Source organism: Antennarius striatus, chromosome 9, assembly GCF_040054535.1.
Source record: "Antennarius striatus isolate MH-2024 chromosome 9, ASM4005453v1, whole genome shotgun sequence".
NCBI classification, from domain to species: Eukaryota; Metazoa; Chordata; class Actinopteri; order Lophiiformes; family Antennariidae; genus Antennarius; species Antennarius striatus.
Genome location: NC_090784.1, coordinates 22,781,262 through 22,805,654, shown reverse-complemented (window position 1 = coordinate 22,805,654; position 24,393 = coordinate 22,781,262). Strand labels below are relative to the sequence as shown.

The following is a 24,393-nucleotide window of genomic DNA, read 5'->3' as shown; positions in this document are numbered from 1 at the left end:
CTGGTTGGACCTCTCCACCAAGCAGTCCGTCTGAGAAGGGTACGGGGTGGTCTTGTTTGGAGAGATCCCTAGCTGGCAATGGAAGAGCTGCAGCAGGCGGGAGGTGAAGTTGGTCCCCTGATCCGTCACAATCTCCTCTGGAATGCCGACCCTGGAAAACAACTGTACAAGACAACGCAGCACAGCAGGTGCGGTGACTGTAAGGGGAATGCTTCTGGGAATCGTGTGGCATAGTCTGATACAACCAAAATGTATTGGTGTCCCCGACTGCTCTTTACCAATGGCCCAACTATGTCCATCGCTATGCACCGAAATGGGGTGGAGATCACAGGCACTGGTTGGAGGAAAGCACAGTCTGAATGGCGCACATAAGCAGTTCTTTGATATATGGGACATGTTTTGCAGTACACTTGAACATCTGCATACATGGAGGGCCAATAAAACCGGGAACTCATACGTAAAAAGGTTTTGTTGCGACCTAGATGACCTGCCCAGGGCAAGGTGTGTGCCAAGTGCAGGATCATCTGTCGGCAGGACACAGGCACCACTAGGCGCTTAACACCATCAGCAACCGCATACAAAACACCATTTTCTACCATTAAACACTGTTTGTTGCCCTTTGCCGCATCGAGCCCCGCAACCACCTTGTCAAACAACGACTTTAGAGACCCATTCTACTTTTGCACAGTCCAAATGTCCTCTGTCACCTCCCACATGTCCTTTAAAAGCCCCTCCTTACAGTCCGGTCCCCTTGAGTTCAGTCCTTTTTCAAAACAACGCTGCCGGCGAGACTTTCGTGGACCGTTGTTCCCTCCCTAAAACAGTTCACTGTCCAAGGTGGAAAAAGGTTCCGAACAAGGGTCCCTGGTTTGCTCAGCAGTCACCCCAGCCCTAGCCTGGGCTCGGGTGATCGCAAGTCCTGACAGAGCCTTTACACCAACAACGTCCTTGTTCCCCTCTTCCTGCAGTACATCTAGCAGCACAGGTAGGTCCCATCCCAAAATGGCAGCCACAGGCAACTTTTCTACCACCCCCACAGTCATCAAATAGGGCTGCTCCTCCACCACAATTGTCAGTTCAGCCGTGTGGTAGGAATTCCTGTCGCTATGCACACACATAATGTCCTTTGTGAGCTACAATCAATAATCCCAGTGGGCACGAAATCTCTCCGTACCAGGGTTAAAAAACTGCCAGAGTCAATGAGCGTAGTCACAGGCTTCCCATTAATAACCACGTCCTTAAAACGCTGCCGCTGCGCTGCCGTTTTTACCTCCTCAGTTCGTGGGGTGTAACAGGCAGCAGTAAGCTTCGCTTTTCTGAGTGGACACAGAGATGCTTTATGCCCCAGCTGATGACAGTAAAAACAGATAAGCTCTGAGCGGGACCGCGCTCCTGCGGTCCTGCCAGGAAATAATGAGAGCGCTGCTGCGGCCGCTCTCCTGGGCGAGGGAGAGAGGCTCGCGGAATGGAGATGGACGGAGCAGTCTCTATCGCTCCGTCACATGTACAGTCAAGTTTTATTTCTGTGAGTCATATTTGCCACGTTTTACAACCATAAGGCTTCTCTCCTGTGTGGGATCTCATGTGTTTTCTCAAGTAAAATTAAATGTAAAATCTTTGCCAAAGGTTCTACAAACGTAAGGCTTCCCCTGTGTGGATTCTCTTGTGGCAATTCAAGTTTGTTTTGCTTGTGTAATGTTTCCCACACGTTTCACACCTGTAAGGCTTCTCCCCTGTGTGGATTCTCATGTGGCCAGTCAAATATGTTTTCAATGTGAAACGTTTGCCACATGTTTCACAACCAAAAGGCCTCTCCCCCGTGTGGATTCTCATGTGACAATTCAAGTTTGTTTTGCTTGTGTAATGTTTCCCACACGTTTCACACCTGTAAGGCTTCTCCCCTGTGTGGATTCTCATGTGGCCAGTCAAATATGTTTTCTGTGCAAAACGTTTGCCACATGTTTCACAACCAAAAGGCCTCTCCCCTGTGTGGATTCTCATGTGGCCAGTCAAATATGTTTTCTGTGCAAAACATTTGCCACATGTTTCACAACCAAAAGGCTTCTCTCCTGTGTGGATTCTCATGTGGCGAGCCAAGTTTGTTTTCAGTGTGTAATGTTTGCCACAAGTTTTACAACCAAAAGGTCTCTCACCTGGGTGGACTCTTGTGTGTTTGATCCATTCACGATTCAACCTAAATCTTTCCCCACATGTTTCACACCTGTAAGGCTTCTGACTTGTGTGGATTCTCATGTGCATGGTCATGGCAGTTTTCCATGTGAAACATTTCCCACATGTTTTACAACAATAGGGCTTCTCTCCAGTGTGGAGTCTTGTGTGTTTTATCAAATCAGAGGTTAACTTAAAATATTTCCCACATGTTTCACACCTGTAAGGCCTCTCGCCTGTGTGGATTCTCATGTGGCAAGTCAAGGACGCTTTCCATGTGAAAAATTTCCCACATGTTTTACAACCATAAGGCTTCTCTCCAGTGTGGCGTCTTGTGTGTGCTATCAACACAGAGTTAAACTTGAAATATTTTCCACATGTTTCACACCTGTAAAGCTTTTCTCCAGTGTGGATTTTAAAGTGGTCTATCAAAGTTTGGCGTCTTGTGTAACCCCTCTTACATATTTTACAAAAATATAGTTTCTTACTGGTTTTCTTTGTTCTCTGGGACTGAAACTGAGACTCAGTCTCAACCTCAATTTCAAACTCTTTTCTTCTTGTTTCTCCTCTCTCATCATGGCTGATGGATACATGAGAGCTGTTAGAGATCAGCAGGTCAATGTTTGCTGCTCCCACCACAGAGCTGATAACCGGCAGGTTGTCAACAGACTCTGTCTGTGCTGCACCATCTTCAGCTTTCATGTACAGAGTCTGATCTTCACTGTGGTCATTTTCCTCATGAGTAGGAGTCAATGTAACAGCATCAGTCTCCTGCTTCAGGACAAGCTGCTCTCCCTCCTGACTGCTGTGGAGTTCCTCTGGTTCCTCTTTCAGGTGTAGAACCTCTGGTTCCTCTTTCAGGTGTAGAACCTCTGGTTCCTCTTGGTCCACACTGGACTTCACCTCCTGGTTCCAGAGCTGCTGGTCAGCAGGAACCTCCACCTCCTCCTCCTTACAGACATGATGCTGTGGACCATCTGGAGGAACAACAAAAGTGTCACGTTACTATGACTACTAACTAATATGATGACACAAATGCAGAGAAGCAAAAAATAAATAAATAATCCATTAGTGTTGTGAATTCCCTATGGTTTCTTACGTTATCGCGATGTTTATTTTATTCAGGCACCTACGAGGACAGCCAAGATGCGCTGTGGGTTCCTAGCGATGTTGTTAGCCTCTTGCCGTGAGTTAGCGATAAATGATAACCGGAGACATGTGTGTCTCCCGGATGAACAGAGTCGTTCACAATCAAGAGTTGGGTTCTGTGATGCTGAAAGTTATTAATTAAGTTTAAAAAAATCTCAACTCCTCCCTGTGTGGCGGCTGCTCTCTGACCGGAGTGACCGCTGTGGATTAGGTGGTTCCAACAAACTAACACTGTCCCCCCGGGTCCATCTACAATAGTTACGTTTGTTAAAATGTGGATTAATTGACCGTCAGATCTCCAGTTCCGTTCACTAAATGACGTGTTGTTTACCTATCCTGTGTAACTTCAGTTCGGCTCTGAGGCAGAGATCCAGCAGTCGGCGTTGATGATTTCTCTCTTCTTCGTTCTTGACGGTAGTTTTTTTTAAAGCTCCAAAAACTTCCTCTCCAGCAGCTGTTAGTCCATTTATAACTACATTTCCCAAAGAGTCAAACGAAGACATTTTATTAACTGAACTAAATACAACAAAAACAGATAAAATCTTTCACAGGAACGTAGAAGCTAACGCTACTGAACGTGTTTGATGACTTCCGCTTGTTGTCCCCCAGAAAAACGTCCGACTAGGAAGTCGTCCAGGATTTTTTCATTCCGCTGTAGCTGAAGGTATGGATTCAGAATTCCACTGTTTCAGATCGATAGAAAGGAAGAATATACCTCCTTTTTTTCACTCAGGACTGAAAAAATCGTGGACTTCAGTTGAATCGGGGATCCAGTGGATCCAGTGGATTTGGCTACTATGGTCTGTAGAATCTTAGATAGGAATAGCAGGTTGGATATCAGCCTGTAGTTTGAGAGGAGGTTAACAACTAGGTTTGGTTTCCTAAGGAGGGGGTCGATCTCAGCCTCTTAAAAAGATTGTGGCACATAGCCTATTTTTATAGACTGGTTTATTATTGGCAGTGGTCATTGGAAATGAATAAAGTTTTTTGATTGTTTTGTACTTATGTACTTCGTCCTGTCTTAAGAAAACCTCTCTCCACCACAAATGATGTCACGAACAGGGTTCAAACCTGTGCAGGCAAACCCCAAGGGATTTCAAATAAGACTGGTATCTGGTACGTCCCGTCGCGTCTCCTTGGATTGCTATGGAAAAAAACAGGACGTCTTGGCAAAGACAGTCAGATTGAGTGTCCTTGGGTGTCTAAAAAATAAGGTGCAGACAGGTCATCATACAGTTGTCTCCCCTCCCCCCTTTCTTCTCCGTCCTACTGCATTTTGAAAGAAGTGTCACTTCTTTCAAAATGCTGCAGGATTTGAAGCGAGTGAAGAGCCCGATCTTATCACTTCCCGTACATTACTTTTTCTCTTTCTCATCAAACATACGTTTTTCCTTCATGACTTCTTTTACCTGCAAACGACTCAGAACAGTGAATCTGGCAATGAAATGTCGTTGCTTGGCAACCAGAGCACACAGCATTGTTCGCATCGCTATTTCTATAGTATTAGGAAACATAAACAGTGTGAAGATAGACATAGACATATAAACAGCCCTTCTCATCCGTCACAGGAAGTGCAGATGCTGCTGTGCTTTCTTTGCCAGGGAGGTGGTATGAAGTGGTATGATGTGCACCCCCAGAAACTTGGTGCTGCTGACGACCTGTTTGCAATGAAGAAAGTTCTGTTTGCATTTTTCCCCTGAAAGAGCCCGTTTTTATTCATGCTTTCTGAACATGTTGATGTTTTTTACTTGAAGTGTAGGCCTTCAGTTCTTTAGGCTGGGATGTCTTTAATTTACGAGAAAAAGGATTATTCAGCTCTTTTTGCACTTATTTTTTAATTCTGAGGTCCGTGTGTTCTTCAATCTAACATAAAGGCTTAAAATTTATTTTCCTGGGTCTACTTTTATTTATGCTGAGGTGAAAGAGCTAGCTGTGCACTCACTTAAACATATCCTGGATTGGAAATTGAAAATAAATGATAATGTGGATATAGTGGCCGGCTATAAGACACAAACTGGACTTGGGTTCGGACCTTTTACTAAGAGGACCTCCGTGACTTTTAATTGAACACCCCTGGTGTAGAGGGTCCTCCTGAGGAGAATTTTGTTGCTGGGCCTTCAGTGAAAAGATGGATGAGAGAGGGACTGAGAGCCAGGAGACCCAACTACTGTTACCAACATGTTTACAAAAGTGTTGACGATTCTGTGAATAAAATACATGCCATGTTACATACAGTATATTGTCTGTACGCCTTGCTTTTGGGTAGGTGCTCCTAAAGTCTTTGCAGGTGCTACTAACTTCTAAATTTGGAAGCACCAGTGCTACCAGGAAAAAAAAGTTAATTTCAAGGCCTGCTCTACCTCTCTGATCACCAAAGTAACACACCTCTTCTAATTCCTCATTCTCATCACACCAAAGCACATCTCTTTCATCTTTTTTTTTGTGTGTATTTGAAGTCATTTTCTCAGCGTGATTAGCCCAAGTCATGAACTGACTCAGAGACTGGTTGGCCATGTTGACATAGGTATTTTGCAGACAATGTCTTATCCATGCAGGGTTTGGTACCTCAATTAAAGTATGTGAATCAAATTTATCCGTGTTACTCCCTTCTTTGATTTTATTCTTTGATCGTAGTTCATACTATCTTCATCTGTCTTTGAACTGAAGGACTTCCATATCAGAATTCCTGTAGTTAGGAGGGGGTGTCGGCGCAGGAACAGAACATTGTCCTCCCACTGCTCCATCCAGAGGAGCAGCCGTAGCCTGCAGTATACGCCTCCATCCTCCTTCATTATGCTCCTGTCGGACATTTACTTTGACTCGCTGTTACAGTCTCAAAGTCTTCCTTTACTCGGTTTTAAAGTCTACTCTGACTCTTTTAGATGGATGGAGCTCACTCTAAGTAACATGTCTGTGTAGATTCTCAGTCATCCAGGTCATGGTTATCAAAAAGCTGTGTAAGTCAATCCACTAGATGTTAAGAAAGTCCTTGAAGACGTTTCGACTTTTGTCTCTCATCCAACTTCTTCAGTTGGATGAGAGACGAAACGTCTTCAAGAACTTTAACATCTAGTGGATTGGCTTACACAGCTTTTGGACACTCTAACTAACAAACCATTTTGTTACTTACTTGGATCAACAAGATTGGTCCTACCTTGACGTCAATTTTGTGCTGATTAGCTGCTTGGACGTCCGTCAACCTGGTCTCCCCCGAGCCGAGGCGGGAATTTGCTGGCCGTGGGAGAATTCACTGAGGACTTTCACCTCCCTTTGGGAGACCTGCGCACATCTTCAGCTTCCTTATCCCGGCTTGGTGGTTCACGAGTATGTAGGAATCAGGACCAAATAGAATGTTAGAGTTAAGCTCCAGACATCCGGTAAGAAACAGACATGCACAAAGACACAGACACAAGTTCACTTTTTCTACTGCAGGGGAGGCCCCAAAACATCCAATGCAATGTTCTCAGTTCTCCAGATTTCTGGCATCTCTTGCAGTGTTTTATTGAATAGTTAAAGTAGACAGTTACATGTTTGCATATAGACCATCAAACAAGAAAAACGTCACAGGTGTAATAGGAACCTCAAGTTACATGTGATTGGTTCACTATCATATACATGAGTGATAAACGATGACATACTGAAACAAAAATGAAGCAATAATAATAAACACTGAATCCTTCCATCACACTGGAACCCTAGTTAATGAAGTAATTAGAAATAAAAACAAAATGTTTTTTAACACTTTCATCAATTTCAAAAGCTGAAAATTCTCAATACCTCATTATAAACTACATTATTCCACCAAAAGCAACACAAAGGACACTAGCTTTGACCCAAACGTGACATTTGATTTGTTCTCATTTTGAAAATTGAGTTAATATGAGAGAATATTTAATGACAATGAAAGTAAGGTACCTACCCACCCACAAAATATTACAAAAAAATTTGTTGACTTCCACTTGTTGTACCCCAAAAGAACCTACGACAACTAAGTCATCCAAGGTTATTTTTGTCACTGGAGCTGACAGTAAGGATCCAATATTTGATTTGTTTCAGGTCGTTAGAAAGGGAGAATCTATTTTCATTCATTCCACCAGAGCACATAAAAAAAAATTGGGGCACAGAATTACTTTAAATTTTGGTTCGATTTAAGAGCTATTGTACTCCCACAGATTTGTCTATATTGGGTTTTAGGATTAAACTGCATGGGAAGCTTCAGGAAATAAAATTTCCTTTTGATTCAACACGATGGTTCTGAGACAGTGACATATTTGTTAACAATACAGAAAGAACAGAATATTAGCTGTACATGCCAAAACAATGCTACTTCACCACAACAGGGTGGACACGTTAAATTTGTGTTATAAACATACCTGAAACGTTCTCCTCAAATTTAAAACTGTAAGGCTTCTCACAAGTTTGATTTGTGTGTGAAATGTTTACCACATGTTTACAACCATAGGGCTTCTCAACTATGTGCAATCTCATGTGGTAAATCAAGCTTTTTTTGTGTGTGAAATGTTTGCCACATGTTGTACAACTATAAGGCTTCTCCCCTGTGTGGATTCTCATGTGTACAGTCAAGTTTGATTTCTGTGTGAAATGTTTACCACAAGTTTCACAACCATAAGGCTTCTCTCCTGTGTGGGATCTCATGTGGTAAGTCAAGCTTTTTTTGTGTGGGAAATGTTTGCCACAAGTTTCACAACCATAGGGCTTCTCACCCGTGTGGATTCTCATGTGGTAAGTCAAGGGTTTTTTGTCTGTGAAAATTTTACCACATGTTTTACAACCATAAGGTTTCTCACCTGTGTGCAATCTCATGTGGTAATTCACGCTTTTTTTGTGTGTGAAATGTTTGCCACATGTTGTACAACCATAAGGCTTCTCCCCTGTGTGGATTCTGATGTGGTCAATCACGTGTTTTTTCTGTGTGAAACGTTTGCCACATGTTTTACAACCATAAGGCCTCTCCCCTGTGTGGACTCTCCTGTGTTGTCTCAATGCTGTTTTGGAGCTAAAATCTTTCCCACATGATTCACACCTGTAAGGCTTCTCACCTGTGTGGATTCTCATGTGGTCAGCCAACTGTCCTTTCTGTATGAAATGTTTGCCACATGTTTTACAACCATGAGGCCTCTCCCCTGTGTGGACTCTTATGTGTTGTCTCATCGCTGTACTGTTGATAAAATCTTTCCCACACGTTTCACACCTATAGGGTGTCTCACCTGTGTGGATTCTCAAGTGGCTAGTAAAGGAAGCTTTCCACCTGAAACATTTCCCACATGTTTTACAATCATAAGGCTTCTCTCCAGTGTGGATTCTCATGTGGACTTTCAAAGTATCGCGTCTTGTGCAATCCCTCTTACATATTTTACAAACAAAGAGCTTCTTACTGGTGTTACTTGTTCCCTGTGACTGAAGCTGAGACTCAACCTCAACATCTTTTCTACTTGTTTCTCCTCTCTCCTCATGGCTGACGGATACATGAGAGCTGTTAGAGATTAGCAGGTAAATGTTTGCTGCTCCCACCACAGAGCTTAAAACCAGACGGTTCTCAACAGACTCTGTCTGTGCTGCACCATCTTCACTGTGGTCATTTTCCTCCTGAGTAGGAGTCAATGTAACAGCATCAGTCTCCTGCTTCAGGACAAGCTGTTCTCCCTCCTGACTGCTGTGGAGTTCCTCTGGTTCCTCTTTCAGATGGAGTTCCTCTGGTTCCTCTTTCAGGTGTAGAACCTCTGGTTCCTCTTTCATACGTCGAACCTCTGGTTCCTCTTGGTCTACCCTGGACTTCACCTCCTGATTCCAGAGCTGCTGGTCAGCAGGAACCTCCACCTCCTCCTCCTTACAGACATGACGCTGTGGACCATCTGGAGGAACAACAACAGGAGCATCACGTTACTATGACCACAAAAGCAGACATGCCAGCAAAGATTAATGACTCCTCTATTAGTCGTCTGAAGAGGCAATGATTTTTCCACTCTTGTTAGAATTATCACACACCTATATAATGGCCATTCTACCAAATTTGTGGAAAGTTCAGATTGGAGACACATTTGTAAAAGTTGTCTGTATTAATCCGGGCTTGGGACAAGACTCTGGCCTGTGTCCTCTTGCGGCTACACTACCTGCCGCCTCCAGTTCACGTTCCGAAATTCTTGTTGAACCGTCGACCCTCCGGTCCCCCGGCCCAAGACGTAGTGCCCTGAGCTCCTGCCTCCATGAATTACGTTTGTTAAAATATGGATAAATTGGTCTCCAGTTCCGTTCACTAAATGACGTGTTGTTTACCTATCCTGTGTAACTTCAGTTCGGCTCTGAGGCAGAGATCCAGCAGTCGGCGTTGATGATTTCTCTCTTCTTCGTTCTTGACGGTAGTTTTTTTTAAAGCTCCAAAAACTTCCTCTCCAGCAGCTGTTAGTCCATTTATAACTACATTTCCCAAAGAGTCAAATGAAAACATTTTGTTAACGAAATACAACAAAACTACGATAAAATCGACTTTCAGTGACTTCAGGAACGTAGAAGCTAACGCTACTGAACATGTTTGTTTACTTCCGCTTGTTGTCCCCCAGAAAAACGTCCGACTAGGAAGTCGTCCAGGATTTTTTTATTCCGCTGTAGCTGAAGGTATGGATTCAGAATTCCACTGTTTCAGATCGATAGAAAGGAAGAATATACTTCCTTTTTTCCCCCCACTCAGGACTGAAAAAATATCGTGGACTCTAATTCCAGATACTTCGGGGCGCCAGTGGATCGATCCACATGAAACAAAGGTCCCGGGTTCAGCATGTTGTCTTTTGTACCAACACTGCGGCTTTATGTGACTTCAGTTGGCCATTGGGGATAAATAAAGATTTTGAATTGAAAGCAGCTTAAATCAATCAACAACGCTTTTAGAAAGTTCCTTGAAGACTGTTGTGATTTTAAATTCCATGGAACTTTTATGCTGGACAATGTGTTATGAAGAATTCCCACAATTAAGGAAATATCTCTGAGAACATTTAATTGGTTCAGTTATTATGTGACATTCACATAGTATTTCAGTGCTCGTTTCTTTTGACAGGACATTAAGAGTAATCCTGCGAAGAACCCAGTGTCTGTACTGTAATTTGTTCTAAAACCTGGATGAAAAGTATTCTAACAAATGATCTCCAATAAATAGTCATTTAGCTGTTAGATCTTAGACAGGAATAGCAGGGTGGAGATCGACCTTTAGTTTGAAAACAGGTTAACAACTAGGTTTGGTTTGTCTGTTTTAGTATGTCTGTCAAACTACAGTATTTGTGAGATATTCGATATTTGAGCTCATGGTAGAGTAAGAGTCAGGGGAACATACTGACGCCATGGCTGAGGGAATTCTTTTGCTAAATTTAGCCGTTACGTTAAAAACCGACAACGTAAGAGCACAAAAATAAAGAATGGCAAGTCAAACTACAGAAAATGTACATTGTTATTGTAACCATTCTGGTGTGGTGGGTGAATGTATAAGAAATTTAAGAGAAGTGGTTTTTATATGTTGTTATGAATCCTAGCAAATCTTCTGTACAGTTGATATTTAGGAAAAATGTCATTCTGAGAGTATAAAGAAGGGTGGGGTCTTCACAAATATGGCTGCATGAACGATATCTCAGGATAAGTAGTGTGTCCAAAACAATCAACTTCTTGTCTCCCAATATTATCTGCTATCGTTGCAGTGGTAGGTTTGACACCTCAGTCATCCTCATCATCGCTCAACAGCTGGGATGGAGAATTACTTTAAATTTTAGTTCAATTTAAGAGCAATTGTCTTCTTCTCCTTTCGGCTTTTCCCTTCAGGGGTCTCCACAGCGAATCGATTGCCTCCATCTTACCCTGTCTTCTCCATCCTCTTCTCTCACACCAACTACCTTCATGTCCTCTTTCATTACATCCATAAACCTCCTCTTTGGTCTTCCTCTAGGCCAAATGTACTCCCACAGATGTGTCTATATTGTGTCTTTGGATTAAACTGCACAGGAAGCTTAAGGAAAAACAAATCCTTTTATTCAACACGATGGTTCTGAGGCAGTGACATATTTGTCAACAATACAGAAAGAACAGAATATTAGCTGTACATGCCAAAACAATGCTACTTTATCACATCAGGGTGGACACGTTAAATTTGTTTTATAAACATACCTGAAACATTCTCACATTTAAAACTGTAAGGCTTCTGTGTGGATTCTCATGTGTACAGTCAAGTTTGATTTGTGTATGAAATGTTTACCACATGTTTTACAATCATAATGCTTCTTAAATCAAAATTAAATGTAAAATCTTTGCCACAAGTTTTACAAACAAAAGGCTTCCCCCTTGTGGATTCTCATGTGGCAATTCAAGTTTGTTTTGCTTGTGTAATGTTTCCCACACGTTTCACACCTGTAAGGCTTCTCACCTGTGTGGGTTCTCGTGTGTCTTGTCAACCTACGATTGAAGCTAAAACCTTTCCCACACGTTTCACACCTGTAAGGCTTCTCACCTGTGTGGGTTCTCATGTGGCAAGTCAAGTTTGCTTTGCTTGTGAAATGTTTCCCGCACGTTTCACACCTGTAAGGCTTCTCACCTGTGTGGGTTCTCATGTGGCAAGTCAAGTTTGTTTTGCTTGTGAAATGTTTCCCGCACGTTTCACACCTGTAAGGCTTCTCACCTGTGTGGATTCTCATGTGGCCAGTCAAATGTGTTTTCTGTGCGAAACATTTGCCACATGTTTCACAACCAAAAGGCCTCTTCCCTGTGTGGATTGCCGTGTGTCTTGTCAACCCACGATTGAAGCTAAAATCTTTCCCACATATTTCACACCTGTAAGGTTTCTCTCCAGTGTGGATTTTCATGTGGTCTTTCAAACTGCTGCTTGTTGTGTAACCCCTCTTACACATTTTACAAACATGCAGTTTCTTATTAGTGTTACCTGTTCCCCTGGACTGAAACTGAGACTCAGCCTCAACATCTCTTCTCTCCTCATTGCTGATGAATACATGAGAGCTGTTAGAGATCAGCAGATAAATATTTGCTGGTCCAAACACAGAGTTTATGACTGGCAGGTTGTCAACAGACTCTGTCTGTGCTGCACCATCTTCAGCTTTCATGTACAGAGTCTGATCTTCACTGAGGTCATTTTCCTGATGAGTAGGAGTCAATGTAACAGCATCAGTCTCCTGCTTCAGGACAAGCTGCTCTCCCTCATGACTGCTGTGGAGTTCCTCTGGTTCCTCTTTCAGGTGAAGAACCTCTGGTTCCTCTTTCAGGTGTAGAAGCTCTGGTTCCTCTTTCAGGTGTAGAACCTCTGGTTCCTCTTTCAGGTGTAGAACCTCTGGTTCCTCTTTCAGGTGTAGAACCTCTGGTTCCTCTTTCAGATGTAGAACCTCTGGTTCCTCTTTCAGATGTAGAACCTCTGGTTCCTCTTGGTCCACACTGGACTTCACCTCCTGGTTCCAGAGCTGCTGGTCAGCAGGAACCTCCACCTCCTCCTCCTTACAGACATGATGCTGTGGACCATCTGGAGGAACAACAAAAGCAGTGTCACGTTACTATGACTACAAACTAATACTATGACACAAATGCAAACATTCAAGGAAATCAGTTACTGTTGTAAATTCCCTATGGTTTCTTACGTTATCGCGATGTTTATTTTGGTCAGGCACCTGTTAAGACAGTTAAAATGCACTGTGGGGTCTTCGCGACGTTGTTAGCGGCATGCCGTAAGTTAGCAATAAATAATAAAAGGAAGGTTGTTTTTCCCGTACGAACCGAGTCGTTCACAGAGTTCACAGTCAAGAGTTAAGTTCTGTGATGCTGAAAGTTATGAATTAAATACAAAAAATCTGAACTGTCCCTTTGTGGCCTATGCTCTCTGACCGGGGAGACACACAACAAACCACAGCAGATGAATTTTGAGGACAGGCTGGAGCAAGACCACGGCAGCTTCCAGTGTATCTGCAAAGCTACACGGTTTGCCTACCACAGTCCCTGAGCCACCCACCTTCCACAAGTCATCAGCCGTCCTACCACCAACCAGGTTGTGTCATCACCTGTAGAGAGCAGACATGCCAGCATGATATTAGCTGGACAGGTCCAATACCAATCCCAGCCAATGACACCTGCATTCTCCTCATATCATTACACACCTGTGCAGCCCGTACCCTGAGCACCATCTATACCAGCTCTGTATGCTGCATACCAGTTATCCGCCGCAGCTGCTACCCAGCCAGTAAGCCAGCCATCAGCCGCAACCGATGCACCAGCCCCAGCCTTCAACCCAGCCAGCCTGTCAGCTGGTGCCTGCAGGGCCTAGCCCAGACCCACCGCCACAGGCGCCATACATCCAGACTGACCGGAGTGACCGCTGTGGATTAGGTGGTTCCAACAAACTAACACTGTCCCCCCGGGTCTATCTACAATAGTTACGTTTGTTAAAATGTGGATTAATTGACGTCAGATCTCCAGTTCCGTTCACTAAATGACGTGTTGTTTACCTATCCTGTGTAACTTCAGTTCGGCTCTGAGGCAGAGATCCAGCAGTCGGCGTTGATGATTTCTCTCTTCTTCGTTCTTGACGGTAGTTTTTTTTAAAGCTCCAAAAACTTCCTCTCCAGCAGCTGTTAGTCCATTTATAACTACATTTCCCAAAGAGTCAAACGAAGACATTTTATTAACTGAACTAAATACCACAAAAACTACGATAAAATCGACTACGACTGACTTCAGGAACGTAGAAGCTAACGCTACTGAACGTATTTGTTTACTTCCGCTTGTTGTCCCCCAGAAAAACGTCCGACTAGGAAGTCGTCCAGTTTTTTTTATTCCGCTGTAGCTGACGGTATGGATTCAGAATTCCACTGTTTCATTCATTCTTTTTCCTCCGCTTTATGCGCCGCAGATCGATAAAAAAGGAAGAATCTACTTCCTTTTTTTTTTTTTTTTCATTTCACTCCGGACTTTTGATTTGATTTTGATTTCCATTGAACGTCTATGCTGGACACTGTTATGAAGAAACACCACAGTGAAAGAATTATCTCTGAGAATATTTAACTGGTTCAGTTAATATGTGATATTCGCATATCAAGTAGTGCTTTCAGGCGATTAAAAAAATTAATCTAATCACATTTTAATCTCATACCTGCTAAAGGCCCCCTACTAAAGAATTTAAATTCTAGGACATTACAAAATTGTAGTGCATGACTAATCAATAGAAGTGTGCTTTATAAATGAAATTCAAAAGAAAAAAGGCCAAGCACATCAGCAAACCAATTAGGCCAGGAGCATTTCTCAAAAATGCAATACAAATACAGTTAAATAAAATAAATAAAATTCAGAAATAAAATAAGACTGAGTCTTAAATAGGCACATAAGCAGACTCTCAATCAAAATAAATGCTAAAGCTGACTCAATACAGCAATACAAAATGAATATTACAACATGCCTCTAAATAAGGCACTGAGTATTTCAGTGCTAAGTACTAAGTATTTCATCCCATACTGATTAGCTATACTTTCCTCTACCACGACCTTACGACTCCTTCAGACGATGACAAAACATTGTGAAGAATCCCCCCAAAATTAGACTGACCTAAAAAAACATGCATGCTTCTTGACATACCTGCCTTTAGCAAGAGGTGTGAGTGGCAGTGAATTCACGTTGTTGAATGCAATCGGTTCTGCCCAAATTCCCCAGTTATTTGTGTCTTTGACTTTGGAAAACATCGATGATTTCTTTACAAATGCAGACCCCAATGAATCAGTGCTTTGATAGTTTTTTTTTTCACTTGAAGTACATGATCCAGTAACACCACACATTCCCTGGAACCAAAGTTAATCAAGTCATTAGAAATAAACATAAGATGATTAATTAATGAAATTAACATAAAATGCCTTTTGGTTATTTGGTTTCTTGTCATTCAAGCCAGTCCCATTTAAATTGTTTTTTTGCGCTTTCAACAATTTCTAAGTCTGCAAATTCCTGATAAATCCTTTAAAACTACACAATTCCATTCAGCACTACACCAAACACTCAACTTTGATCTAGTGGTAACATTTGATTTGTTCGCGGAAAATTAACATAACTTGACAGAACATTAAACGACAATGAATACAAGGTACGTAACCATCAAAAAAAAAGATTTCAAGGAATTTGGTGATTTCTGCTTGTTGTACTCCAGAAAAACGTCTGACAAAGAAATAATCCAAGGTTTAATTTTTGTCACTGGATAGACACTACACATCCAAAATTTGACTGTTTCAAAACCATAGAAAATGAGAATCTATTTCCATTTATTTTACGACAGCATGACAAAAAAATTGGGGGACAGAATTCCTTTAAACTTTAGTTAGATTTAAGAGCAAATGTACTCCCACGGATTCATATTGTGCCTGAGGACTAAACTGCACAGGAAGATTTAGGAAATAAAATTTCCTTTCGATTTAAACGCTACGATTGTAAGACAGAGACATATTTGTGAACAATACAGAAAGAACAGAATCTTTAACTATATATTCCAAAATAATGTTACATGTTTGTGTCGTAAACAGACCGGAAACAGTCACCACAAATTTAAAACTGTAAGGCTGCTCACTCCATGTGGATTCTCATGTGGCGAGTCAAGTTTGTTTTCTGTCTGAAATGTTTGCCACATGTTTTACAACCATAAGGTTTTTCTCCTGTGTGGGATCTCATGTGTTTTTTCAAGTCAATAGTATATGTAAAATCTTTGCCACATGTTTTACAAACATAAGGTTTCTCACCTGTGTGGATTCTCATGTGGCGAGTTAATGTTGATTTCTGTGCAAAACGTTTGCCACATGTTTCACAACCAAAAGGCCTCTCCCCTGTGTGGATTCTCATGTGGCAATTCAAGTCTCTTTTGCTTATGAAATGTTTCCCACACATTTCACACCTGTAAGGCTTCTCACTTGTGTGGATTGTCATGTGGCCAGTCAAGCATACTTTCTGTGCAAAACGTTTGCCACATGTTTCACAACCAAAAGGCCTCTCCCCTGTGTGGATTCTCATGTGTCTTATCAACCCACGATTGAAGCCAAAACGTTTCCCACACATTCCACACCTGTAAGGCTTCTCACCTGTGTGGGTTCTCATGTGGCGATTCAAGGCTGTTTTGCTTGAGAAATGTTTCCCGCACGTTTCACACCTGTAAGGCTTCTCACCTGTGTGGGTTCTCATGTGGTCAGTCAAGTATTTTTTCTGTGCGAAACATTTGCCACATGTTTCACAACCAAAAGGCCTCTTCCCTGTGTGGATTGCCATGTGTCTTGCCAAATTACTATTGACCCTAAAATCTTTCCCACACATTTCACACCTATAAGGCTTCTCTCCAGTGTGGATTTTCATGTGGCGTTTCAGAATGTGGTGTGTTGTGTAACCCCTCTTACATATTTTACAAACATACAGTTTCTTATTGGTGTTACTTGTTCCCTTGGACTGAAGCTGAGACTCCACCTCAGCATGTTTTCTGCTTGTTTCTCCTCTCTCATCATGGCTGACGGATACATGAGAGCCTATACAGATCAGCAGGTCAATGTTTGCTGCTCCCACCACAGAGCTGATAACCGGCAGGTTGTCAACAGACTCTGTCTGTGCTGCACCATCTTCAGCTTTCATGTCCAGAGTCTGATCTTCACTGTGGTCATTTTCCTCAAGAGTAGGAGTCAATGTAACAGGATCAGTCTCCTGCTTCAGGACAAGCTGCTCTCCCTCCTGACTGCTGTGGAGTTCCTCTGGTTCCTCTTTCAGGTGTAGAACCTCTGGTTCCTCTTTCAGGTGGAAAACCTCTGGTTCCTCTTTCAGGTGTAGAACCTCTGGTTCCTCTTTCAGGTGTAGAACCTCTGGTTCCTCTTTCAGGTGTAGAACCTCTGGTTCCTCTTGGTCCACACTGGACTTCACCTCCTGGTTCCAGAGCTGCTGGTCAGCAGGAACCTCCACCTCCTCCTCCTTACAGACATGATGCTGTGGGCGATCTAAGAGAACAAAAGTAGTGTCATGTTACTATGACTACAAACTAATACTATGACACAAACGCAAACATTCCAGGAAATCAGTTACTGTTGTAAATTCCCTATGGTTTCTTACGTTATCGCCGCCTCAACACCATCAGCCTCAACCCAAACAACCTTCGACACCTCTCAGAGTAGATCAAGGTCAAGGACTGTCAGTAAAAATGGCACAGCGCCATTGCACTGAAGGAGCGCAACCCCCAGAGCGAGACAAACAGGCTCCCATAGCAAAACCAAGTAACCAATCCATCTCAGTATACCACAGCTATGACAATCCCAAGACTCACGACTGCGAGCCCACAGGGGCACATCGGTCAGAGGTGAAGCCCAAGCAGGTGTGCCTCTTTGGTAAGAGGGACGAGACTGTCTGCTACAATGTCCACACATCGTCCAGCGTTCACTGGAGGAGGTCGGGGAGTGGATGAGAGGCAGTAAGCATTGTGGTCGCACCAACCACGAGCAGCAGTCCTACACCTTGAAGAAACCGTGCAGTGAAGTTCTGTGATGCAGAAAATTATTCATTAAATTTAATTTTTTAAAAATCTCAACTCCTCCCTGTGTGACCGGAGTGACCGCTGTGGATTAGGTGGTTCCAACAAACTAACACTGTCCCCCCGGGTCTATCTACAATAGTTACGTTTGTTAAAATGTGAATTAATTGACGTCAGATCTCCAGTTCCGTTCACTAAATGACGTGTTGTTTACCTATCCTGTGTAACTTCAGTTCGGCTCTGAGGCAGAGATCCAGCAGTCGGCGTTGATGATTTCTCTCTTCTTCGTTCTTGACGGTAGTTTTTTTTAAAGCTCCAAAAACTTCCTCTCCAGCAGCTGTTAGTCCATTTATAACTACATTTCCCAAAGAGTCAAACGAAGACATTTTATTAACTGAACTAAATACCACAAAAACTGAGATAAAATTGACTTTCACTGACTTCAGGAACGTAGAAGCTAACGCTACTGAACGTGTTTGTTTACTTCCGCTTGTTGTCACCCAGAAAAACGTCCGACTAGGAAGTCGTCCATGTTTTTTTTATTCCGCTGTAGCTGAAGGTATGGATTCAGAATTCCACTGTTTCAAATCGATAGGAAGGAAGAGTATATTTTTTAAATTCATTTCACTCGGGACTAAAAACATCGTGGATTCTAATACCAATTAAATCGGGGCCAGTAGATCGATCCACATTAAACGAAGTACTCTAAATCAAATCAATCAACTGGACTTGTAGAAAGTTCCTTGAAGACTTGTGATTTTGTGATTTAATTGGTTCAGTTAATATGCGATATTCACACGAACTATTTCAGCTCTGGTTTCTTCTGACAGGGACTATAAGATTAATCGTGTGAAGAACCCAGATCCCAGTGTCCGTGCTGTAATTTGTTTTGAAACCTGAATGAAAAGTCTTCTAGCAAATGACCTCCAATAAATAGTCATTTACTGTTTGGCTACTACGTTCTGTAGAATCTTGGATAGGACTGGCAGGTTGGAGATCAGCCTGTAGTTTGAGAGGAGGTTAACAACTAGATTTGGTTTCTTGAGGAGGGGCTTAATCACAGCCACTTAACTCTTAGACCCCTGACCTACTGTATATTGGCTGTTTTTTGGCACCTTTGATATTTTTCTCTATATACCACATTAAAAATTGGGTCCTAATATGAAAATCACACTTTTTCAGGTCTCTGCACATACATAGTGGTCCTCATTATGGGTACAGTGGATTTGCCCCCAATGAGTATCTTAAAAAGCGGACAGTGTCTTGCTCAAGGGCACCTGGGCTGTGGTCAGGAAGTGAACTGACGACTCCCACTTACAGTTCACGCTCCGAAATTATTGTTGAACCGGCAACCCTCCGGTCCCCAGCCCAAAACGAAGTGCCCTGAGGAGGAGCCGTAGCCCGCAGTCAACGCCTCATCCTCCGTCATTATCCTCCTGTCGGACATAATTTATGCCCGTTTGATGCTTCACTTTTAATTTGCCTCCTTTTTATCACTTGTTTAATCCATACTTTCAATTAGTTTAGCTCTTCAGTCTCTGGATTCTGGTGCTGTTTCCAGTAAAAAGTCTTACTTTGACACCCTATTACAGTTTTAAAGACTACTCTGACTCTTGTATATGGCTAGAGGTAACACTAATTACACCTCACACGGAACAACTCATTAAAACTCGAGCAGAATAAGATTGGTCCTGCCTTGTTGTCAATGTTGTGCTGATTCACTGTTCGGACTTCAGTCAACCCGGTCTCCCCCGAGCCAAGGCAGGAATCCGCTGGCCATGGGGGAATTTACTCCACGTGGACTTTCACCTCCCCTTTGAGAGACCTGCGCACATTTTCAGCTTCCTTATCCCGGCTCAGTGGTTCAAGAGTATATGAAGGAATCCGGGTCGAGAGGCCAAGTAGAATTTCAGAGGTATTTTACAGACATCCTGTAAGAAAAAATCGGACATGCATAAAGACACAGGCAGACACAAGTTCACTTCTTATACTGCAGGGGAGGCACCAGCAGATCCAGTGCAATGTTCTCAGTTCTCCAGATTTCTGGCATCTCTTGCAGTGTTTTATTGAATAGTTAAAGTAGACAGTTACATGTTTTGCATATAGATCATCAAACAAGAAAATTGTTACAGGTGTAATAGGAACCTCAAGTTACATGTGATTGGTTAACTATCAAATATGTGAGTGACTAACGATGAAATACTGAAAAAAAAATTAATCAATGACAATAAACAGTGAATTCTTCCATTACACATTCACTGGAACCCTAGTTAATAAAGTCATTAGAAATAAACACAAAACATTTTCTAACACTTTCATCAATTTCTAATACTGAAAATTCTAGACCCTTCTTTATAAGCTACATAATCCCACTCAACGTGACGCAAAGCACTCTAACTTTGATGCAATCCTGACATTAGATAAGTTCTCAATTTCAAAATTGAGTTCATTGAGTTGTGAGCGAATATTTATTGAGAATGAATATGAGGTACCAACCCACCAACAAACGATTCCAATTAAGTTGTTGATGTCTGCTTGTCTACCCCAGAAAAACCTACGACTAGGAAGTCATCCAAGGTTATATTTGTCACTGGAGCTGACAGTACAGATCCAAAATTTGACTGTTTCAAATTGATAAAGGGAAAATCTTTTTTATTCATTCAACAAGAGCACATAAAAAAATTGAGAGACAGAATTACTTTAAATTTTAGTTCTGATTTAAGAGCAAATGTACTCCCGGATTCATCTATATTGTGTTTTAGGATAAAACTGCACGGGAAGATTTTGGAAGAAAATTTCTTTTTGATTCGAATGCCATGGTTCTGAGACAGTGACATATTGGTGAATACAGAAAGAACAGAATATTACCTATATATTTCCAAAACAACACTACTTTACCACAAAAGGGTGGACATGTTTGATTTGTGTCATAAACATACCTGAAACGTTGTCATTCATTCATTTTCCTATCCGCTTCATCCGCTTGCGTGAGTAACATGGAGCTGGAGCCTATCCCAGCTGGCATAGGGTGTGAGGCGGGGCAAACTCTGGGTGCGACGCCAGTACACTGCCAAGCTACACAGAGACATACACACACTCACTCCTATGGGCAATTTGGAAAGGTCAATTATCCTAAAGTGCCCGTTTTTGGAGGTGGGAGGAAGCCGCAGAACTTGGAAAGAACCAACACAGCCACGGGGAGAACCTGCACACTCTGCACAGAGCGGGACTCCAAATCGGACTCGCATTGTTGTGCAGTAACAGCGCTACCCACTGTTCTTACTGTGTGGGTTTTCATGTGTTGAGTCAAGTTTGGTTTCTGTGTGAAATGTTTGTCACATATTTTACAACCATAGGGCTTCTCACCTGTGTGGAGTTGCATGTGGTAAGTCAAGCTGTTTCTATGTGTGAAATATTTCCCACATGCTTTACAACCATAAGGCTTCTCTCCTGTGTGGATTCTCATGTGGCTAGCTAAGTTTCTTTTGTTTTTGAATTGTTTGCCACATGTTTTACAATAATAAGGCCTCCCTACTGTGTGGGTTTTCGTGTGTTGTCTTAACCTACTCTTGTCGTTAAATTCTTTCCCACACGTTTCACACCTGTAAGGCCTCATCCCTGTGTGGATTGTCATGTGTTGTCTCAACTTAGTACTGTGGCTAAAATCTTCCCCACACGTTTCACACCTGTAAGGCTTCTCACCTGTGTGGATTCTCTTGTGTACTATCAATGCACTCTTGAGGCTAAAATATTTCCCACACGTTTCACACATGTAAGGCTTCTCACCTGTGTGGGATCTCATGTGGACAGTCAAACGTCCTATATGTAGGAAACTTTTGCCACATGTTTTACAACCATACGGCCTCTGACCTGTGTGGATTGTAATGTGTTCTCTCAGCCCTCTTTTGTTGCTAAAATCTTTCCCACACGTTTCACACCTGTAAGGCTTCTCACCTGTGTGGATTCTCATGTGTTCTTTCAACGCACTACTTTTGATAAAATCCTTCCCACACGTTTCACACCTGTGAGGCTTCTCACCTGTGTGGATTCTCATGTGTTGTTTCAACGCACTACTGATGATAAAATCCTTCCCACACGTTTCACAATTGTAAAGCTTCTCACCTGCGTGCATTTTCATGTGGTAAGTCATGGAACCTTTCCATGTGAAACATTTGCCACATGTTTTACAAACATAAAGCTTCTCACCTGTGTGGATTCTTGTGTGTCTTATCAACTCAAAGTTTGATTTAAAATCTTTCCCACATGTTTCACACCTGTAAGGCTTCTCTACAGCGTGCATTTTCATGTGGACTTTCAAAGTATCGCATCTTGCGTAACCTGTCTTACATATTTTACAAACATATGGCTTCTTATTGGTGTTACTTGTTCCCTGGGGCTGAAACTGAGACTCAGTCTCAAACTCAATTTCGACCTCAACCTCAGCATCTTTTCTTCTTGTTTCCTGCGGGTTGTCAACAGACTCTGTCTGTGCTGCACCATCTTCAGCTTTCATGTACAGAGTCTGATCTTCACTGAGGTCATTTTCCTCATGAGTAGGAGTCAACGTAACAGCATCAGTCTCCTGCTTCAGTACAAGCTGCTCTCCCTCCTGACGGCTGTGGAGTTCCTCTGGTTCCTCTTTCAGGTGTAGAAGTTCTGGTTCCTCTTTCAGGTGGAGAACCTCTGGTTCCTCCTTCAGGTGTAGAACCTCTGGTTCCTCTTTCAGGTGTAGAATTTCTGGTTCCTCTTTCAGGTGTAGAACCTCTTTCCCTTGGTCCACACTGGAGTTCACCTCCTGGTTCCAGAGCTGCTTGTCAGCAGGAACCTCCACCTCCTCCTCCTTACAGACATGATGCTGTGGAGCATCTGGAGGAACAACAAAAGAATCATGTTACTATGACTACAAACCAGTGATGTGCGGTCAGGGGAGGCAGGTGAGACACGCCCTCACTCGCCATCATGAAAGAAAAAAGATAAAATGGAACAAATAAATTAAATGGTTATATTTATCCAGTGATGGGTATTATAAAGTTATTTTCTATTTAACGTCATTTTAGTTTATTTTCACTCAAAATTGCTAAATTTTCACATTTAATGCTGAAATACTGAGCAGAGACCTGCGGTGAGGCACCAGCCAGCCAAGCCTCACCATGGACTGCGCAATGACTCAGCTAGCTGTGCTGGTAGCTATACAGTGAGACCGTAATGCTATCTCTCTATATGTCACTATTAAAATGTTCAAACACGTTTGCGGTCCTGAAACCGCTGGGAAAAGGCACAAGGTGAGAACCGCAGTTCTCCTGCCTCATGGTAGGGGGCGCTGTTGATCCCAGAGAGTCGGCCGAAGATTCTTCTTCCACGGCCGTAGAAGAAGTGACAGCACTACTGTACTGTACTGCCATTCATTTGTTTTCCTCTCGCCTTCCCTTACTACAAAAAGGGGGAAGAAAAAAAAACAAATTTCGCTGCTTTTGTTCAGAAGGAGCGGCGCATGGACTTCATTTATCAGTAAACGTTTAAAAAAAAATCTAAATACGATGAAATCAGTGCCTCCCCAGCTATGAACCTCACCGCGCGTCACGTCTACAAACTAACACAACGGCACAAACGCAGACATGCCAGGAAATCAGTTACGTTTGTTAAAATGTGAATTAATTGACGTCAGATCTCCAGTTCCGTTCACTAAATGACGTGTTGTTTACCTATCCTGTGTAACTTCAGTTCGGCTCTGAGGCAGAGATCCAGCAGTCGGCGTTGATGATTTCTCTCTTCTTCGTTCTTGACGGTAGTTTTTTTTAAAGCTCCAAAAACTTCCTCTCCAGCAGCTGTTAGTCCATTTAAAACTACATTTCCCAAAGAGTCAAACGAAGACATTTTGTTAACTGAATTAAATACAACAAAAACTAAGATAAAAATCGACTTTCACTGACTTTAGGAACGTAGAAGCTAACGCTACTGAACGTGTTTGTTAACTTCCGCTTGTTGTCCCCCAGAAAAACGTCCGACTAGGAAGTCGTCCAGGTTTTTTTATTCCGCTGTAGCTGAAGATATGGATTCAGAATTCCACTGTTTCAGATCGATAGAAAGGAGGAATATACTTCCTTTTTTTTTTCATTTCACTCAGGACTGACAAAGTCGTGGATTTTAATTCCAGTTAAATCAGGGCGCCAGTAGATCGATCCACATTAAACAAAGTAGTTTAATTAAATGTCAACTGGATTTGTAGAAAGTTCCTTGAAGACTGTTGTGATTTTGATTTCCATGGAACTTTCATGCTGGACACTGTTATGAAGAATTCCCACAGTGAAAGAAATATATCTGAGAATATTTAATTTGTTTACTTAATACGTGATAATTACATATTAAGTATTTCAGTGCTGGTTTCTTCTGGCAGGGACTTTGAGAGTAATCCTGTGAAGAAACCAGAACCAAGAAAAAGTTGTTCTTTTATAGAAAGTAGCCCCCACCCTCACAGGAGGGGAACATCAGTTTGGGGCAGCAGTAGCTCAGTCCACATGTCCAGTAGCTGGGGACCAGGGGGTGGCCGGCTCAAGGCC

At 42.4% G+C, this 24,393-nt stretch overlaps 3 protein-coding genes and 1 pseudogene across 3 annotated transcripts; all 4 read right to left on the bottom strand.

The window, feature by feature from the left end:
* Positions 1-29: 29 nt before the first annotated feature.
* Positions 30-2,650, bottom strand: LOC137601062 (gastrula zinc finger protein XlCGF57.1-like). The gene is made up of 2 exons (XM_068323063.1): positions 2,238-2,650; positions 30-2,153 (listed from the first exon to the last, which is right to left on the bottom strand). The coding sequence occupies exons 1-2, from the start codon at positions 2,419-2,421 to the stop codon at positions 1,630-1,632; spliced, it is 708 nt and encodes a 235-aa protein (XP_068179164.1). The 5' UTR covers positions 2,422-2,650; the 3' UTR covers positions 30-1,629.
* Positions 2,651-6,751: 4,101 nt separating this feature from the next.
* Positions 6,752-9,822, bottom strand: LOC137601015 (gastrula zinc finger protein XlCGF57.1-like; annotated as a pseudogene).
* Positions 9,823-11,407: 1,585 nt separating this feature from the next.
* LOC137601077 (zinc finger protein 502-like) lies at positions 11,408-17,124 on the bottom strand (the record flags this gene model as incomplete). The annotated part of the gene is made up of 2 exons (XM_068323083.1): positions 11,408-11,989; positions 16,080-17,124. Coding segments are annotated over 2 exons (1,401 nt in total), but the record flags the coding sequence as incomplete, so codon positions are not given.
* Positions 17,125-19,856: 2,732 nt separating this feature from the next.
* Positions 19,857-23,710, bottom strand: LOC137601505 (zinc finger protein ZFP2-like). The gene is made up of 2 exons (XM_068323706.1): positions 23,539-23,710; positions 19,857-22,702 (listed from the first exon to the last, which is right to left on the bottom strand). Exons 1-2 carry the CDS (start codon positions 23,708-23,710, stop codon positions 20,964-20,966), a joined length of 1,911 nt encoding a protein of 636 aa, XP_068179807.1. The 3' UTR covers positions 19,857-20,963.
* Between the last annotated feature and the right edge of the window lie 683 nt (positions 23,711-24,393).